The sequence below is a fragment of the Eptatretus burgeri genome, chromosome 7 (assembly GCF_056783735.1).
Source record: "Eptatretus burgeri isolate ZD-2024b chromosome 7, Ebu_testis_v1, whole genome shotgun sequence".
Lineage (NCBI taxonomy): Eukaryota > Metazoa > Chordata > Myxini > Myxiniformes > Myxinidae > Eptatretus > Eptatretus burgeri.
This window is the reverse complement of record NC_140967.1, coordinates 58,319,318-58,338,178: the sequence shown is the minus strand read 5'-3', so window position 1 is coordinate 58,338,178 and position 18,861 is coordinate 58,319,318. Positions and strand designations below refer to the sequence as shown.

At 43.9% G+C, this 18,861-nt stretch overlaps 1 protein-coding gene across 2 annotated transcripts in view; it reads right to left on the bottom strand.

Moving 5' to 3' along the window:
* Positions 1 to 222: 222 nt before the first annotated feature.
* Positions 223 to 18,861, bottom strand: part of LOC147023332 (uncharacterized) — an 86,120-nt gene continuing 67,481 nt past the window's right edge. For both annotated transcript variants that reach the window (XM_085888599.1, XM_085888600.1), the window contains 11 exons: positions 10,032 to 10,201; positions 6,842 to 6,878; positions 6,400 to 6,588; positions 5,812 to 6,000; positions 5,424 to 5,603; positions 5,054 to 5,290; positions 3,008 to 3,109; positions 2,667 to 2,861; positions 2,026 to 2,349; positions 1,805 to 1,903; positions 223 to 1,699 (listed from right to left, as the gene is read on the bottom strand). In XM_085888599.1, the coding sequence (XP_085744725.1) occupies positions 1,613 to 1,699; positions 1,805 to 1,903; positions 2,026 to 2,349; positions 2,667 to 2,861; positions 3,008 to 3,109; positions 5,054 to 5,290; positions 5,424 to 5,603; positions 5,812 to 6,000; positions 6,400 to 6,588; positions 6,842 to 6,878; positions 10,032 to 10,201 (1,809 nt within the window). In that variant the 3' untranslated portion in view covers positions 223 to 1,612. The remainder of the gene's footprint in view (positions 1,700 to 1,804; positions 1,904 to 2,025; positions 2,350 to 2,666; positions 2,862 to 3,007; positions 3,110 to 5,053; positions 5,291 to 5,423; positions 5,604 to 5,811; positions 6,001 to 6,399; positions 6,589 to 6,841; positions 6,879 to 10,031; positions 10,202 to 18,861) is intronic.

The window sequence follows — 18,861 nt, the reverse complement described above, 5'->3', positions numbered from 1 at the left end:
TTAGTGTAGATTGAGCTTCAATGTGTCCATCCAAGCCATAAAATTCTTACCAATTGAGCATTGGTCATCAAATCTTCAAAAAAACCTTTATTATGGAAACACATTAATAAAATTTAAAATATTTTTTTTAAAACTGTCATTTTCATCAAGTTCCAATTAAGTAAAGGTGGATGTGGACTGGCTGTAAATTTTGAGATGCTTGCCAGTTTTAACTTCTTTTTGATAGGCATACTGAAGCAATTGCTGTACCATGCTGTGTGCATGCGTGTTCAGGAAGAGATTCCCTACAATTTGCCAAATTAAGACCCAAAGTACTGCTAAACTGCAGGGTTGCATTCCAATTTGTGTTTTACAATGTATAAAATAAATAACTCAATTGAAATTTAAGTAGTTCCTGGATCACAGACAGACAGAGTGACCCAATTGTTTAACACCGCTTTGTGCTTCGGGTGCTCGGTAATGATGTATTTGCTCACACCATGGGCACACACAGTCTCGGTTTGCACTGTCTGGGCGGTGCATTGCACGACGAGAAAACAACGCCGTGAATCAGCACCTCCATTGAATGCTTTCTAATTTTTTTTGAATTGATGCAAGACAAATTGTGGAGGTGGTGTCTGTACACAAATTGCATACATTACAAATACATTCGTAGACATCGCTGTACAAAATGTAAATATGAGGACATTAGTAGACAATGGAATAGACAACTGTATGATGTATGGGATTTCAACCTTGGTTGCCTAAATCATGAGCCATTGGTTCAGAAAACAATGGTCTTCATTACACTCCGCAGAGGGCAGGGTATTTCATTTTGGTCAGCTTGTATGTTTGTCTGTCTGTTGTCTGCACATAATGTTCTAACATCGGCCACACATGCCCACCTGGTGGTAGCTAGTATTAAACGATATCTTTTCCTTTTTTTTTTTCAAACGAGTCTCTATATAAAGTGTGTACAATTGGAATGTGAGTGTGTCTATAAAGAATGTGACGACGTCTATGAATAAATATGCACCCGGAAATGCCCAAGCAATGCCCAAATTGGGCAAATGAACACTTTTTTAGGAGTCGGAACTGCTGCCGAGTTCGATTCTGGAGCTTAAATTTTGTAATTCAGCTTTGTGAGATTCTCGAGGTTATTGCATGTGCAGAAATGAAATAAAGCCACGAACACTGGCATCTCTGGGCATTTATAAGCATTGCAATGTTCCCAGCGATTCGTTGCTCTGATCAACAGGCATTCAACCAGTGAAACAAATGGGTTTCCCAGGGCCTTTTGATAAAAAAAAGTCTTTTCATGATAAACATGTAACAAGTTTTATTGTGATAAATGCAGGTACATATTATGTTGATGGAAGTGATGATGTTGGTGTAAAATTTGGATAATTCCAGGATGTAAATGTGGATAAGTTCCATGAGGAAGTAAGATGATAAAAATTTACATGATTAGTGATGATGTTGTGAACAAATTTGTAAAATCCATGATAATGATTTGATGATCCACATGCATCGTTTGCAAAGGGGAATCTTTTGGAGAATAATGCTTTTAAATAATCTAGTGAATCCTGAAATAAAACAACAGCAGATGGTAACTTTAGATGTGACGTGATGTTCATGGGTGCTGCTCTGCAGAAACTTCCTCACGGATATTCTGAAGTTGCTGAGGTCGCTCGACCTTCTGCCGTGGAATCCAGTTTTGCTAAGGAAGGGAAAAAGCATACATACAGTTACAGATACAGGTAGGTGGTTTGAGGCAGGTATTAATTGAGAATTGGTACACCTGAGGAAGATAGGAATGTCTTACCATGCGAAGATCTTTCAGATCCTGCACCATGAAACGGATCCGTGATGGCAATTTCCGCTCCTTCATTACCTCGTCCAAAGAGGTGAAATACCCATTCATCTGTCAAGATACAATAATGTGGTGCTCAGTCAGCAAAACGAAGATGTGTAAGAAGAATGATTCAAAATCTGCAGTATGACAGTAAACGTGTTTCTGAAAACTCAAAAATGAAGTTTCCTCACCGTTGTGGCTCGTGTGGAGTCGAGGATCTTTCCAGTGATAACAACGAGACAGCAGAAGCACTCAAGCGACAGCTCACTCGCATCATCGAGCAATCCCTTAATTGCAGTACAGATCAGGAATTCATCCAGTACTTTCGCATTGAAAAGTTCCCCGATGAAGACGACGTTACCCACAGCACGCCGTCGAGCTTTGTCTTTGGACTCATCATCATCCAACCTGGAGGTCCCATCAATCCCCTTTTTCAACTCATTCTGACAGCTTTGAATGAGGAGTGTGTGGAAGGTGAGGATGTTATCTGGGCTGGATGTTTCCTTCACTTCAATCTGTGAAAAAAGCAAAGAATGGTGGTTAACTGGATATTATTAAAGAAAAGGACAATCTATTTATTGAATAATTTTGAAAGAGGGGTCAGGGGAAGGGAGGTAAATTGAGAAAATTGAAAATGAAACAAAGAAGGGAAGGAGTGTGGTGAGGCTTTGAAATAAGTGAGAGAGGGTAAAAAAAGTTTGGGAGGAAATATTACCAAGGAAATGAGTGTCGGGGCAGTATGTGTCAGTCTGTGGTAGGGGGAGAGGGGTGGGGAGCAGATATTCCGATGTTTTCAGATGTTTCCGTTGTGGTTGTAGATTATGTTACTTACCTTTGCAAGGTGGTGACACATGTTTGCGTACACCTCAGAAAATTTTGACTCCATTATTGCTTTATCTAGGACAAGCTGTACCACGTCCTTCAGATGGTCTTCTTTCGCGATGTTGATGAGCTCGATCTTGTCCATAAGCCGGTCAAAATTTTCTGGTGTTATCTTATTTAGCAAGGGTCGAAACTGTCGAACTACCTTTTTGGGGAAGGAAATGGGAGAAAAAACAAGGAGGCGACATCAGTGAGGAGTGAAAATAATAAACGAGTTAAGAAAGGAAAGTATATTTTAACATGAAATCTCCACAAACTACCACCCTTCCAACAAGAACACAGCAAACTCACTTGATCACGACCTGTCAGGTCTGTCTTCTTGGCAGGCCTCCAGGCATTGGTGGAAGTTTTGAGTTCGACATCACTTGTCACGTGCTGAATAACTCGAGGACGCTGTTGAACACGATAAATAATCTTTTAGATAAAACAGCAGCAGAGAAACATGAGATTGATAATTACTGTGAAATGGGCTCCGCACCAGGTCCAAAAATGATAACAATAGGAATCATACAATTGATCATGTGATGTGTTTGTTCGTGTGCTCATCTGTTCATCTGTTTGGATATTTTTTTTATGATGTCTATGCTCCCATGACCATGCACAGAATGAATTGAAAACTTTTGGTTGCACTTGAGATGTGCACGGAAAAGATTTATGGGGTAAAAAAACAAGTTCTAATTACGAACATACCCCGTGGGAGTTCATTCGTACACCTCTCAGGTGAGTGATAGCACGGACGACGGATCGTTTTGAAATTTGGTAAGATTTTCATCGCATCAGCTAAAGAAACCACAACACCTCACAAGAGTGAGGCTAGTTTCATATCATCACTTGCGACTTGAATTTTGCGTTGGGCAAATTCCCAGCACATTTAATTTTGTTTTTCTAATAACAATTTTATGAAAATGGGCCGAAAGGGCCGGAATCGCACCTTGGGGTCAGTTAATGCCTGGGGAATGGTCTCTAGAAAATACCTGTCAAGTTTGGTTCGGTTCTGTCCACTAATAACCGAGAAATAAAAATTTTAAGAAAATGGGCCAAAAAAAGGCCGTTCCTCGGCCCAAAGGGCCGCAATCGCACTTCGGGCTCAATTACCGCCTGCGTATGTGTATCTAGTATATGCCTGTCAATTTTCATTGACTTCTGTTCACGAATAATGGAGAAATAGACGTTTAAATGAACTGTACACAAGAAAAGAGAGAACGCGAGTGGCGCTTCGACCCCATGGGGTGGGAGACCCCACAGGGTAAAAATTCATAGTCCTTGGGGTTCAAGGTGGGGTGGGAGACCCCACGGGGTAAAAAATCATAGTCCTTGGGGTTCAAGGTGGGGTGGGAGACCCCACAGGGTAAAAAGTTCATAGTCCTTGGGGTTGAAGGTGGGGTGGGAGACCCCACGGGGTAAAAATTAATAGTCCTCGGGGTTCAAGGTGGGGTGGGAGACCCCACGGGGGTAAACATTCATAGTCCTTGGAGTTCAAGGTGGGGTGGACACCAATTCTCTCAACGTAAATGTTGATCGTGTCATGCCTCCTGGTGTAAGTCGATATTAAAATGCTCCATGTTCGAGGGAATTCAGCCGCACCGAAGGACGGGTTCTCCACTGGTAAATATCATGTTCTAAAAGAAAACCAGATCGGAAATGATTCGAAAGTTCATTTCAGAGTTGTTTTCTTGTGTTTGATGACTGACTGACGAGGTTGTTGTCCTCTGCTCCTTCCAAATTCCACATCCAGGTGATGCATGACGCCATCACCAGGCACCAAAGGAAGGGAGTATTCCTGTTTGTTTGTTTACCCCCTTTTGGGTATTCTCAGTTTTCACTCCGTTTGTTTGTGTTCTTGTTTGTTTGTTTATTGGGTGATATCTCAGCCATCCTTTGAGCGAGGAAGCTGATATTTGGACATTTCAGTGAACAAGTGATTTGGCTATAAAGGCTATTTTTCATTCATTGATTAATCAATTAATTATTTGATTTTTCCATTAATTACTTAATTTTCAAAAAGTTACAGATTCGGATAAAATGGTGCTTGTTTAGGGATGCTCCCAGCCAAATGATTAACAAATTCATTATTTTACGATTACTGTTTATTTATTTTTATTATGCAATTAATCAATTAATCAATCAATTCTTGTGCACCGCTCCCTTCCAATTCCGACTCCATGTGTTGCAACATGGCATCGCCAGGCACCGACGGCTTCCCGGCGATGTAATGTGTGGGATGATTGGTTTTTATTTATTTGCCATGGGGGTGGTGTACTTTGTACCGGTACTTGTTTTTAATACCTTTGGGAAGAGTAGCATTTCTATTGGGTTCTTGTGATTGTGCTGCTGTACCTTGTTTTGCTGTTGGTGATGCCAACGCTGGTTCTTTTGATGAAACTGTTCCGTCTGTTTCTTCTCTTGAGCCAAAGGAAGCTGGGAACGTGGCTCGTGCTGGGGTTGCTGTTGTCGCTGCTCCAATTGCTGCAACCTTCTGTGCAGTTCGTATATTGCTTTGATGCAATTGTTATTTTTATCGACTGTTGCTTCCCAGCACTTCTTGTCCTGCAAGTGCTTCTTCATCAGCGTTACCTGCAAGTGATTTAATACGTATCAGCACGTACCAAGTGAAACATTATCTTCAACTCTCAAGTTTGTGTCATTTTGTGTTCAAAGGGTAGACGGGATCGAGCAAGTCCCACATTGTTAGATAACGGTTGCTTACTTGTTTTAGGTGTTCAACATTCTGTTGTTCCTGCTTTTCTTGCTGTTCCTGCAGCTGCTGTTCTGCTGCGGAACATTTACTCTCCAAGTGTGTGCCATGCTCCACAAGGATGTTAAGTACCAAACTCATCTCATTGTATTCATTCTCCTTCACTTGCATCTCCTGAGAAAGCAGCTCCACCTGTGCGACAGAAACATGACCGTGTCATTAACAGGAAAGTTCCTGTTTTTTTGTTCTACATTCCAATCAACAGTCTTCCATTTGTAAATGTCTCATTAGCATCATGACCTCTGCAAGGTGTAGAATCTCATCAGAGCATGTGGAGGTGAACGTGATGTTAACCCCCTTTGACATCTCTCGTCCCACATGAATGATAATGGTTCCTTACTTGTTGGAAGCTCTTCAAGACCTTCTCTTGCTCGAACTCATGCTGTTGTTGCTGTTTCTGGAGCTGAAGGTGCACCTCTGAATAATTGTTCATGATGTTTTTTAGATCTTCCTTCAGAGAGTTGTTTTGCTCGGTAATCTCAGTGAGTTGTTCATCTTTTACACTCAAACTTTGTGAAAGCAACTCGTCCTGTGTGGTGGACACACGACAGTGTCATCAACAGTAAAGTTACAGTTTTCTGTTCTTCATACCCAGAAATAAATAAAGTGACAGGTTTAAAAAATATATTCAAGACCACACAGCTTACGATTGAGCACTCCTTGTTATTCTGAATCAATAAATATCAAGACCTCTCAAGAACAGGTATGGAGGTGTACCTCTCAAGTCTAAACTGGGTTCAACTCTGGTTAAGGGTGCAAAGTTCACGTGGAATTTCACAAATTCCAAACAACAGTCTTCCATTTGTAAATGTCTTATGAGCTGCTTGACCCCTGAATGGTGTTGACACTCATCAGAACATGTGGAGGTGAACATGACGTTCATCCACTTGGCATCCATACTCGCACATCATTGATAACGGTTCCTCACTTGTTGGAAGCTCTTAAAGACCTTCTCTTGCTCGAACTCATGCTGTTGTTGCTGTTTCTGGAGCTGAAGTTGCACTTCTGACAACTTGCTCGAAACGTTTCGGAGATCTTCCGAAAGTGCCTGGTTTTCCAAGTTAAGCTGGTTGAACTGGTCATCCTTCACACTCAACCGTTGTGAAAGTGCCTCGACCTGTGCGGCAGAAACATTGCGCCCATGAAGACACAGAAATACCACCAAACATCATATAATTCATACATGTTAGCAAAGATAATGATAATTATTAGTGGAAATTATTGGATTCAAGCTCGAATCTTCTGTTACTCTCGTAGAGCTAGCAATTTTTTTTCTCTTCCGTTCTCTGATTCTCCTCTTCCTTTACTTGTTTCACCTCTACTACTTCCTTTTGTTTAAACTCCTCGAGCAACGGACGCTCTTTCCTTACCTTTTTTTTCTGTCCATATTTCCTTCCACATTGAAAACTGCAGAAACAAAGAGAATGTTTGTCAGTTGGAGAACAAGGTATGATTTTGGAAAAGACAAAAAGCGTGTTACGTGAGTGTAAGATTGTTATAGGATATAAAACATTGAGTTTGCCACTTGGCTTGACGGTTAAGGTGGCTGGCTTAAGATCCTCGTCACTTGACTTTGAGCACCAGGTGGTGAAATAACACCAGGTGGGTTGACTCAGCCTGCCATCCTTCCAAGGTCAGCAAAATTAGTACCGGCTTACTGGAAACAGGGGGGGGCGGCACTGCATCAGTGGCGTAGGCATCATCCTAGCATTGATACGACCAACAATCAAGGCTGCATATGAAATAATAATGAAGCTTTGATCTCCCTTTAAAGGCTCTAACCTCTTGTTGAGTACCAGAGTTGAATGTTTCACCAAAAAAATTGTTCCCTCTCTTCCTCATCACTTTTCGTCTTCTAAATTATAAAACCAACACCATCATGATTGCTAAATAAGCCAAAAAAATTACCTTAAGCAGAGAGGATCTATTCAGGTGGATGGTAGGATGGCTATAAGGTAAGCACACTCGCCTCGAATCTGTCTAGCTATCAATGTGTGTGTCATCCCTTGGATGGACGTTAAACTGGGTGTCCCATCTACCGGCATTAGTCGGTCGATGATAAAGGAACCCGCGGTGTCCGACACAATGTGAAGGTGTTCCCCAGCCAACACCACAACAATGTGGCAATAATAGTGGGCATTATAGGAGAAGAAGAAGAAGAAAAAGGAGACAGGATCTATTCAGGAGAATCATCCCAAGGGATGATTCCAATGAAAGACACAATGATCGTGTTGTGGGAATGGTTCATCGGGGTTAAGATTCTAAAGCTGAGTAACAGTTATATTTCCCCAGTACATGCATTAGCATAAGAGTGAGCTCATTTAATCGTGATATAGGATTATCCGTACATTTGTATGGCAAGCTGTCGCCTTCCCTCCCGAATGTGTGTCAAAAACCGCTTTTCCCGTAAATCCCTCATTCATGTTCTTTCCTTTGTAATCTGTCATAAATGTGCTCTCATAGGGAATTCGGCCTCACAAAGGCACAGGAATTGTGGCACAGGTTTTGGTGGGAGGGTGAGCCCCGGACATTTTCCCCGAACATTTGAGGCTAAGTCCAGAGAATCAGGAGAGGGACCCCCCCCCCCCTGATTAATGTCCAAACAACCAATGTGCACTGTCGGGGGTGTAGCATGCCTGGTATTGGCTTAATGGTTGGGGTAGCAGGCTTGAGATCCTCAGGTCCTGAGTTCAAATCTTGCTTGGCTGTTGAATTAATACCAGGTGGGGATGACTCAGCCTGTCATTCTTCCGAGGTTGGCAAAATGAGTGGCAGCTTGCTGGGATGATTGAGCCATTTGAGTATCCTGTGTCAGTGTGGTGACCCATCCAGGATTGTACCCACTAGCCCAGGAGACTGATGTGGCAGCACTGACGCTCTGTGCAGAGTGTGGTCCCGATGGATGGATGGATGGATGGATGGATGGATGGATAGATGGGTGTTGCCGAGTGAGGGCACAGGGTGTGGCATGCACCAAAGGGATAAAACGGGTGCAAAAGGGGGCCATGAGGAGATGCACCTTGGTACACATTGTAGGAGCTACGTGTTTTCCTCTTCGTGCACAGTCGGCAAATCAGACTCCATCATGCCTGCCCATGTACGATCTCACCTCAACGTGAGACCGGATTTGTTGCCTCCTGTGCCACACCTTCTTTCCCCTTTGGGACTTGCTGTTCTCAACCGAGCATACCGACAGGATTTTCAGTCTTCCTGATGTGTTTGAAGCCTTAAGGTTAGCTAATTAAGGACCTACGGATCACACAAAACCCCGGGCGTATGGTGTACTCAGAAGAGTACCCGTCCCTTGTGTTGGGAAAGGTTTAAGTTTAATCTTTAAATTTAATTAATATTTCTTGGACTTTGAAAAAGTCAATTGTGTTTGGACGACACGCACACACACACACACACACTGATGATTCACCCTGCAGGTGTGAAACGACAGGAAGACACGTTTATAGCTGGGTCGGGATTCATACCCAAGGTCGTCAGTTAAAAAGACCGTCCCTGGTGTCCCTGGACGGTGTAAAATAAAATCTGACGTAAAATAATTATCTTTAAAAAGAGTGAAAAAGGTGAATTTTGGAGCCATGTCACGTGACCTCCGACGAGAGTATTATTTAATTATATTGGGTGAGAAGGAAATCTCTTTTTCCTCATTTTAATTTGATTTTCCTCCAGATTTTGACACAATTATTGAGGCCATGGGTTTGGATCATTAAAATACGGAATCAGATTTCGAATATCATCTTCTAATAAACCGATAGGATACATTATTCAACCTCGCTGGGAGAAAATCACATTGAACCGAGCCTCACACAACCAATCAGCGAAGAGTGAAGGAAGGAAGGAGGAAGGAAGGAGGAAGGACAGACATCCTTTTGTTGTACAGTGTGTGTGGGTAATAGTTGTGGAGTAATTGTGACGTCATTGATTGTTTTGTTATCCCTCCCCTGTTGTTAAATACACTTTGTAAAGGAACTTGTTCTCTGTGGAATGATTCCAGTTGTCCTGATCACAAACCACAGGATAGATCTTGATGGTCCCTGAGAGGACAGGTCGGGTTGAGGGACCACGAACGTCCCACACGGAACGGACCCCGTGTCCCGCACAATGAAACCGCTCGTGTCACCAGTTTCGGTTCCGCCATGACGGAAGTACCACGTGACTCGAGTGGCTCGGTGGTTCCACCGAAGTTCGGTGTAGCGGCAGAAAACCCATCGAGTCTCGTGGGAGCGTCTGAACTGGTGACCATTGTGAGAACTTTAATCAGGGTCTGTCAGGATTCGGACAGGAAACGGGCCTGGTCCCGGATGAGGAACATTATTTCATGTTTCCGTGACAGGTTTGTCTGGTGACTGAATGTCACCTTCCAAGGAGAGTGTGGTTCGTGTTCTGGAACTTACTACCTGTCGTCACGTGACCAGACATTTGTTTGTCAGACTTGATTGTGAGTAAGAATTTAATGTAAACTCGATTCAAATTTCTGAGCCATTTTGTCCCCTTGGATGAAAGTATCACAATGATGATGAATATTGATGAAAAGTCACTCGAGTTATTTACCAGTGAAAGCAGGGCTTCCTGTTGGGCTTCTTCTTCTTGAAAATCCGCGATGGTTTCAGGGAAATGAAGAAGAAGAAGAATAAGGTGAAGAAGAAGAGGGCGATCGTGACGAGCACTACGTCACTAACTCTGGACAGCAGTCCTTGTGTGACCCCACCACGCTGGACAATCTACGGAAATAGACAAGGGTAGAGACAGGAGAAATGTTTAATTCGTTTAAAAATAAACTAAACAATATCTTTACAATTATTTTACAAAATCCAAAACTTCGTCACAAAAATAACAAGATGTTCTTGTAAATTTCAAACTCAATGGTTCGTAGAACGTTCTCGAGTTTATCGTTTGTTCCACGCTTGATAAATGTGTTCACTCACACCTTCACACTCACACCCTCACACACACCTTCAGACTCACACCACACTCACACCTTCACACTCACACCTTCACACCACACTCACACTCACGCCTTCACACTCACACCCTCACACACACCTTCACACTCACACCACACTCACACCTTCACACTCACACCACACTCACACCTTCACACTCACACCACACTCACACCTTCACACCTTCACACTCACACCTTCACACTCACACTTTCACACTCACACCACACTCACACCTTCACACTCACACCTTCACACTCACACCACACTCACACCATCACACGCACCCCACCCTCACACCTTCACACCTTCACACTCACACCTTCACACTCACACCTTCACAGTCACACCACACTCACACCTTCACACTCACACCACACTCACACCTTCACACTCACACTTTCACACTCACACCACACTCACACCTTCACACTCACACCACACTCACACCTTCACACCTTCACACTCACACCTTCACACACACTTTCACACTCATACCTTCACAGTCACACCTTCACACTCACACCACACTCACACCTTCACACCTTCACACTCACACCTTCACACACACTTTCACACTCATACCTTCACAGTCACACCTTCACACTCACACCACACTCACACCTTCACACCATCACACTCACACATTCACACTCACACCTTCACACTCACACATTCACACTCACACCTTCACACTCACACATTCACACTCACACCTTCACAGTCACACCTTCACACTCACACCACACTCACACCTTCACACTCACACCTTCACACGGTCATCCAGGTGGATGATCCATCACGGTCACACCATCCAGGTCATCCATTCACATGGATCAAATTCCCTCTCGAATCAAAAACAGAGAAAGTTCACCTGGAACAAATGATCACCTGTTCGCTCTTCCATCAAACCAAAAATGTATTTCACAAACTACAAAGGTAGCAGCTTCAATCATGTTGTCTACCTTCCGTGAGTACGTTAGTATCACTTACACGACCGCTTACCTGTGGTTGGAAGGTCAGAAAACCCACAAAAATGAAGACTGCGGTTACGAACCACATCTCTCTTATTCACAAATCCACAGAATGAAGATATAATAAGGTGCCTCTGTCGTGTGTTCCCTATTGTTAGAATTATCATTGTGACGTCACAAGGGACTCTCGGACTGTGGCCACGCCCCCAACTCTGCTTGGTGGGGGAAATTAACCATAAAACCTGCAGTTTCCAACCAAAGATAAACTCTCTTTCTATTCCCCATCACGTTTTCACGGCAAAGATTGAACGGACCGAACCCCTGGGCTTTCAGATGGAGGAATTGTGTAGAAACCCGCAATCCCAGGAAAATAATCACCCGAGAAAAGGCAGAACAAGCGGCCATGACGTGTTCAGAACCCCCAGTTGTTCACTAACAATTGACGTGCTTACAAGAACGTTGTTTTCGTTTTAAAACGTTTTGTATTTGAATCACACCGGATGTGTTCACTCACATCTTCACACGGCCATCCATGCGGATCGAATTCCCTCTCGAATCAAAAACAGAGAAAGTTCACCTGGAACAAATGATCGCCTGTTCGCTCTTCCATCAAACCAAAAATGTATTTCACAAACTACAAAGGTAGCAGCTTCAATCATGTTGTCTACCTTCCGTGAGTACGTTAGTATCACTTACACTACCGCTTACCTGTGGTTGGAAGGTCAGAAAACCCACAAAAATGAAGACTCCAGTTAGGAACCACATCTCTCTTCTTCGCAAATCCACAGAATGACGATATAACAACGTGCCTCTGTCTTGTGTGCCCTATTGTTAGAATTATCATTGTGACGTCACACGGCACTCACGGACTGTGGCCACGCCCCCAACTCTGCTTGGTGGGGGAAATGAACCATAAAACCTGCAGTTTCCAACCAAAGATAAACTCTCTTTCTATTCCCCATCACGTCTTGTGACGTCACGTGGGACGACCGGAGTGTGCCATTTTGTCCTCCTTAGTCCCAACCTTGACCGTGAGATCGGCCTGGATGGACCCCATCTTGGCCTTGAATTCGTTTTGGCCAGCCTCCATTTTGTTCTCGCCCCGCCTTAATTTTGACCACATTGTCGTTCTGGCCGGCTCCCATTTTCTGTCGCATTTCCATCATGGTCGCCAATTGTTGGCTAAAGTCGAGCAGCGTTGGTGATGCCGGCCTCTTGCTGTTTTGAACTGGGTTGTAAGGGGGTAGTGCCAGTGCCGGATTAAGCCTTGGCTGGCCCTAAGGCACATTTTCAAATTTTAGAGAATGGCCTGAAAATTTTTAATTAGATCTCGGGCTCATGGAAATGGACCCCAGACAAAAGATGAACTGATTCAAGAACAAAATATTTAATACAAAAAAAGACAAATATTTAATGTGAAAAGAAAATAATTTATTTAATCCCTTTTCCTAATTTTTTGTGACCCGAATTTTTGGCTGGCCCTAAGGCACATGCCTTGTTTGCCTAATGGTTAATCCAGCACTGGGTAGTGCTTGGCTGCTGGAAGGCTCTTTGCTACTGGGAGGGAGAGGCAACTCCATGGTGCCCTTTCACAGACCAACCAATTCTATTCCTTCTGGGGCCAAATTGGTGTCATTCCAAAAATGCCACTCCTTCATCAGTAAATGGGGGTTACCCTCCATAATTATTGAGTTATCCATTTCCTTCAAGTCGTGGCTGACTTCTGGTGTTATTCAGGATCACATTTCTCCAAACATTTCCAGCCTGCCCTGCTTCAAAGCTCTGGCAGTGACAGCTCAGATAGACACTTTATCCCATCCATCCAGCACATATAATGTCTGCCTCTCCCCCTTCTTCCTCAACCATTCCAAACATGGTTGACCTTTTCAGAATTTTGTGTTCCATCCATTGGGAACGTACTCTGTGCAGAGCGTTGATGCTGCCGAAGCAGTCTCCTTGGCTCTTGGGCACAATCCTGGACGGGTCACCGCTCCGACACAGGATGCCAGCAAGCTGGTCCTCATTTTGCCGACGTCAGAAGGATGACAGGCAGTCAACCCCACCTGGTATTAATTCAACAGCCAAGCGGGATTTAAACTCAGGATCCTCAGATCCCAAGCCCACCACGTTAACCACTAAGCCAACACCAGGCACCAGGCACGATGTGTCCAAAGTATCACAGTTTCTGTTTCAGCGTCAGCACTTTTAATGTACATGGTGGTCTCATTTTTTTCAAGCACTGATTTGTTTATTACCTCCGCCACTGCAGGTGAAGGAGGTTATGTTTTCACCCCCTTTCTGTCTGATTTTCTGTTTGTCTGTGTACAGGATATCTCAAAACGTTTTGGACGGATTGGATGAAATTTTGTGGACATTTTGGGTGTATGACAAGCAAGAATTGATTCAATTTTGGTGAAGATCCGAATTCGGATCTGGACCTGATTTTAAAAATTTTAAAGTGATTTTTCACTATTGAGAGATCGGGCTAAAACGATATGTAGCACGGCATCTCAAAAAGTTGTGGATGTATTCAGACGAAACTTGGTGGACACATTGGGTGTGTGGCAAGCACGAATTGATTCCATTTTGGCGAAGATCCAGATCCGGATATGGATACGAGAATTATTTAATTTTTAAAGTGATTCTTCACCATTGAGAGATTGGACCAAAAACGACACATCGCCTGATATTTCTAAAATGTATTGATTGGGCCCGATATGTTCTCGCGGATCAGGCATTACCTGGCGGAGGTATGCGCTCTACCGAGTGCCCTTCTCGTTCTTCGTGCAGTCCTTGGGATTTTAAACATTCATCTTTAACAACACATTTCAATCTTATTTTAATCTTTTTTTGAGGTTTAAATAAAGACCAATTTTTTCACTTTCCTTATTGACTGTCTGCAGTAGTTTGATCAAGCCTGCTTTACTTTCTATCATCAGAGTGGGATTGTCAACATACCTTTGGGGTTTCTTTTTGTATAGATAGTCGAGGCTCGTGGAATTGCTAGCAAGCACACAGAACACATCAGGAATTAACAGACAAAAACAGGACATAAAAAAACATGCATGCAGAGAGAAGGAAACTCCAAGGAGGAAACACTGGAATATTATGAGGGTTTTGGGTGGGGTTAACGAGGGTAGAAAAGATCAAGGTTTTGGATTGTGGACGATGTGAGATGGCAGAGAACAGCTGTCTTGAAGACTTGGAGAATGAGATTGAAGAGGATGTGGAAGTTGATTCCACAGGCAGGAAAAAAAGATGATCAAATGAGTGGAGGAAAGTAGTGATCCTGGATTGGGGTAGTTTTACCATCGGAGGGATGATGGTGGACCGTGTGTACCCTGCAGAAACCTGGTGGAGGTGAAATATCGCAGGATATTGAAGATAACCTAGTGCAAATATCAGGGTTAAAAGGGCGGAGGATGCGTAAGACGAGCAGAGCAGATTTTTAGGACATGTGAGCTGATGCCGTCTGATCCAATCGAGTCCAAGAGTAGTTGGTTGCGACTGTGTAGGGTGGGTACAGATCGTGAGGGTTTGGGGACACAAGATTTGGAAGTAGACACAGAATTGAGGCATTCGGCCTTCTCACGAGTGGAGACGGCTGTGGTGCCGTTTGAAGAGAGGGAAGGGATGGAATGGGAACAAACACGAGGGACAGACTTAACAATGTGCCACCAAGTTTTAGAGGAGGGAGACAAGTTTGATGCATCTTCCTCCAATGCTGATTCCAGCGTGTATGTCATCCAAGTTTGATTTCCTCATGATGTACTTATTATACAGATTGAACATGGAAGAGTTCCGGGTCTTGAGGCGACGCCTGGTTCTCTCAGGGGTCTTTGTTGACTTTCTCAAAGTTAAGTTTCCAGTCGTTATTTATCACGTTTTGACTTTATTTTGTTACCTACATGTTTACTGCGTGTTCCTAGTTCGGTTTTGTTCAAAATTTGTGCTGTTTTGTGAGTTTTCGTCGATCTTGTCGTTTTGGGTTTCCTTGAGGCCTACCCATCTTTCCCATCTTGGTGAACAATTGATTTTATTTGTATTTTCTCCCTCTTCCCATCAGTTCCTATTTTCTCCACTTTTCCCACTGCTCCCCTTCTATCTCTCCCAACCACACCCTCTGTCTCTTGCCTTACAAATTAAAAAAACAAAAAAACAAAAAAACAAACAAACCCTTTTTCCCTCCATACCCACGAGTGCCGACCCTTGTTTCTCCTTCTGCCGGTACACCATCTTCCTTCTATATACACCACCTCACATGATGCGTCCAAAGATTGAGGCAGAGCTCGACCACTTGCAGATGGGAAGGTGTTATCAGTCCAGTTGAATTCAGTGATTGGGGATGTCCAAGTGTTCCTGTATTAAAGTCAGATGGTAGTGTTCGGATTTGTAGTGATTACAAAACAACAATCAACAGGTATTCCAAACAGGATCATTATCCTCTGTCCAAGGCAGATGATTTGTCCGCTACGCTTTCTGGTGGAAAGAAGTTTAGCCGCCTGGATTTGGAATCTGCTTCTACTCAGATGTTGCTTGATGAGGACTCCAAGAAGTATACATGTTGTAACACTCACAAGGGGTTGTTTGTTTGTAACCGCTGTCCTTTCGGAATCAAATCAGCCGCTGCTATATTTCAACGCAATATGGAGAATCTGCTGAAAGCAATTCCAAATGTAGTAGTGTTTCCAGATGATGTTTTGATCACCGGCCGCAATGATGCTGAACATTTGGGTAACCTTGAGGCGGTTCTCAAACGTCTTGTTGAAGCCGGAGTTTAGGTGAAACGTGACAAATGTCGATTTATGTTTTCCCCAGGTGGAATTTCTCGGTCGTATTGTCAGTGCTGATGGCATCAGGCCCAGCACGTCTAAGACGGAAGCTATCAACGATGCTCCGACTCCTGCGAACACGACCGAGCTCAAAGCTTTCCTGGGTATGTTGAACTGTTACTGTAACTTTCTTCCGAATCTGAGCACCGTCCTTGAGCCTCTCCACAAACTCCTTCGTAAAGGTGTTGAATGGCGATGGTGTACGCAGTGTAGTGAGGCGTTTGCTGGGGCAAAACGGTTGCTGTGTTCATCTAAAGTGCTGGTGTACTACGACACTGCTAAACCATTGGTTCTCAGCTGTGATGCCTCGTCTTATGGCATTGGCTGTGTTACAGCAATGTAATGGCGGTATGCTGCAGCCTGTGGCCAATGCATCACGCACTTTGTCAGCAGCGGAGCGTAACTTCTCCATAGTTGAAAAAGAAGCTCTCGCATGAATTTTTGGTGTGACAAAGATGCATCAGTATCTCTTCTGTCGACAATTTGAACTTGTAACCGACCACAAACCATTGCAATCCCTGTTCAATGAGAGTAAGGGAATTAACCCACAAGCCTCGGCACGCATTCAGCGTTGGGCTGAGAAGTTAGCAGTCTCTGACTACTCTATAAGGTATCGTCCTGGCAGTGAGAATTTCTGTGCTGATGCTTTGATTAGATTACCACTACCGGTTAACGTGGGTAATGTACCTGTACCTGTACCTGTACCTGGAGAAATTTTTATGGCAATGAGTGTGTTTGACTGTCATAATTCTCCAATCACTTCCAAACAAATTGAACAATGGACAAATGTGGACCCGACCCTTTCTATGGTCAAACAATCTGTTATCAGTGACATCTGGTCAACTGTACCCAATGAATTCCCTGACAAATTGAGGCCGTACCTTGCTCCTAAAAATGAGTTGTCTTTACATTCGGGTTGCCTGCTGTGGGGCAGCAGGGTCGTTGTACCGCACAAAGGTCGAAACAAGGTGTGTGATGAGCCACATGAATCACATCCAGGGATTGTAACCATGAGGTCAATTGCCAGGAGCCATGTTTGGTGGCCGGGTATTGATGAAAACCTAGAGAGCTACATTCGCCATTGCTCCGTGTGTCAGGCCACTGCCCTGAACTCACCTGAGGCACTGCTTCACATGTGGTCATGGCCTTCCAAACTACCATGGTCTCGAATTCACATCGATTACGCTGGTCCATTCTTGGGGAAGATGTTTTTGGTTGTTGTCGATGCTCATTGAAAGTGGATTGAATGTTTAGCCTTATCATCCTGTACTAGCGAAATCACGGTTGAAAGTTCACGTGCCATGTTTGCCACTCATGGTTTGCCAGTTTGTGTAGTTAGTGATTATGGCTCATGTTTCACCAGCGGTGTCTTTCAGTATTTCATGAAACAAAATGGTGTCGAGTACTATCGCAGTGCTCCCTTCAAACCTGCTTCGAATGGTCAGGCTGAAAGAGCTGTCCAGGTGATCAAGAATGGTCTCAAACAGGCAAATGACGGTTCTTCTCCACAAACCAAGTCATCACGTTTGTTATTTACATGGAGGACACGACCGCACACAACCACCGGACGCACACCCGCAGAAATGATGTTTGGTCGAATGCTAAAGACCCGCTTAGACCCGATTCATCCGAATGATTCGTCCAGGGTTGCGGACCACCAGTTTAAACAGAAGTAGCACCATGACGGGACCTCAGCTCCACGTGCCATCAATGTGTTCGATCCTGTTTTTTTTGTGCTGAGTCCCGGCCGTGGATCATAAATCGAATTGGCAACTCCATATTTGTTGTGGAACTGTCCAATGGACAAACAGTACCTAAACATATTGACCAGGTCCGCCTGAGGCATTGTGACCCCAATCCTCCCTCCCCATTGTGACCCTCATTGTGAGCCAAGTGCCTGAGCCCACCGAGTCTGAGCCCGGTAGTTGTGTGGTTGAGCCTGCTCTTCCTCCTTCCTCTCCATGTCCTCTTGAGGTGGCCGCTGTCGGTGTTCCACAAGAACAGTCACCCATCTTGCGATGACCTGTTGTCTAAGTGTTATTGGGGGAGTGATGTTGTGAAAATTTTTATTTGGGGGGAAATGACGTCACGTTCCATAAAACTACCGTTATGAGCATGCGCAGTGTGCGCCTCCCTGGAAATAAAACGTGGAGCTTCTACTGGTATGTTGTCTGGTATGTTGTCTGGTATGTTGTCTGGCATGTTGTCTGGCATGTTGTCTGGCCTTTCACCCCGCAATCCTTCGGATAGGCCACAGGACGGTTTACCAAATCGTCCTGCGTTGCAATTTGATCAGTACCACACGGAGCAATGTCACGTGACTCGGTGTACGACACTCCGTGCGTGCAGTGGACAGTATGCACGTCACCACGTGGAAATCCTGATATTCACGGGTAAACGGGAGAACACGTCAAGTCACATGATGGCTGACCATTTTATTTATATATTGCTCGGGTTTTCATGTATCAGTATCATTTTGTGTAAAAAAATTTTTTATGGTGCACAGGAACTTTTTCCTTTAGTGTATATTCATCTCATCATATATGTGTTCATTTTGTCGGTATACTATTCGCATGATCCGGACAGCTCCCAAAACCTTTTTAGGATGTATTCCGCTGTTATCGCTAGCTCG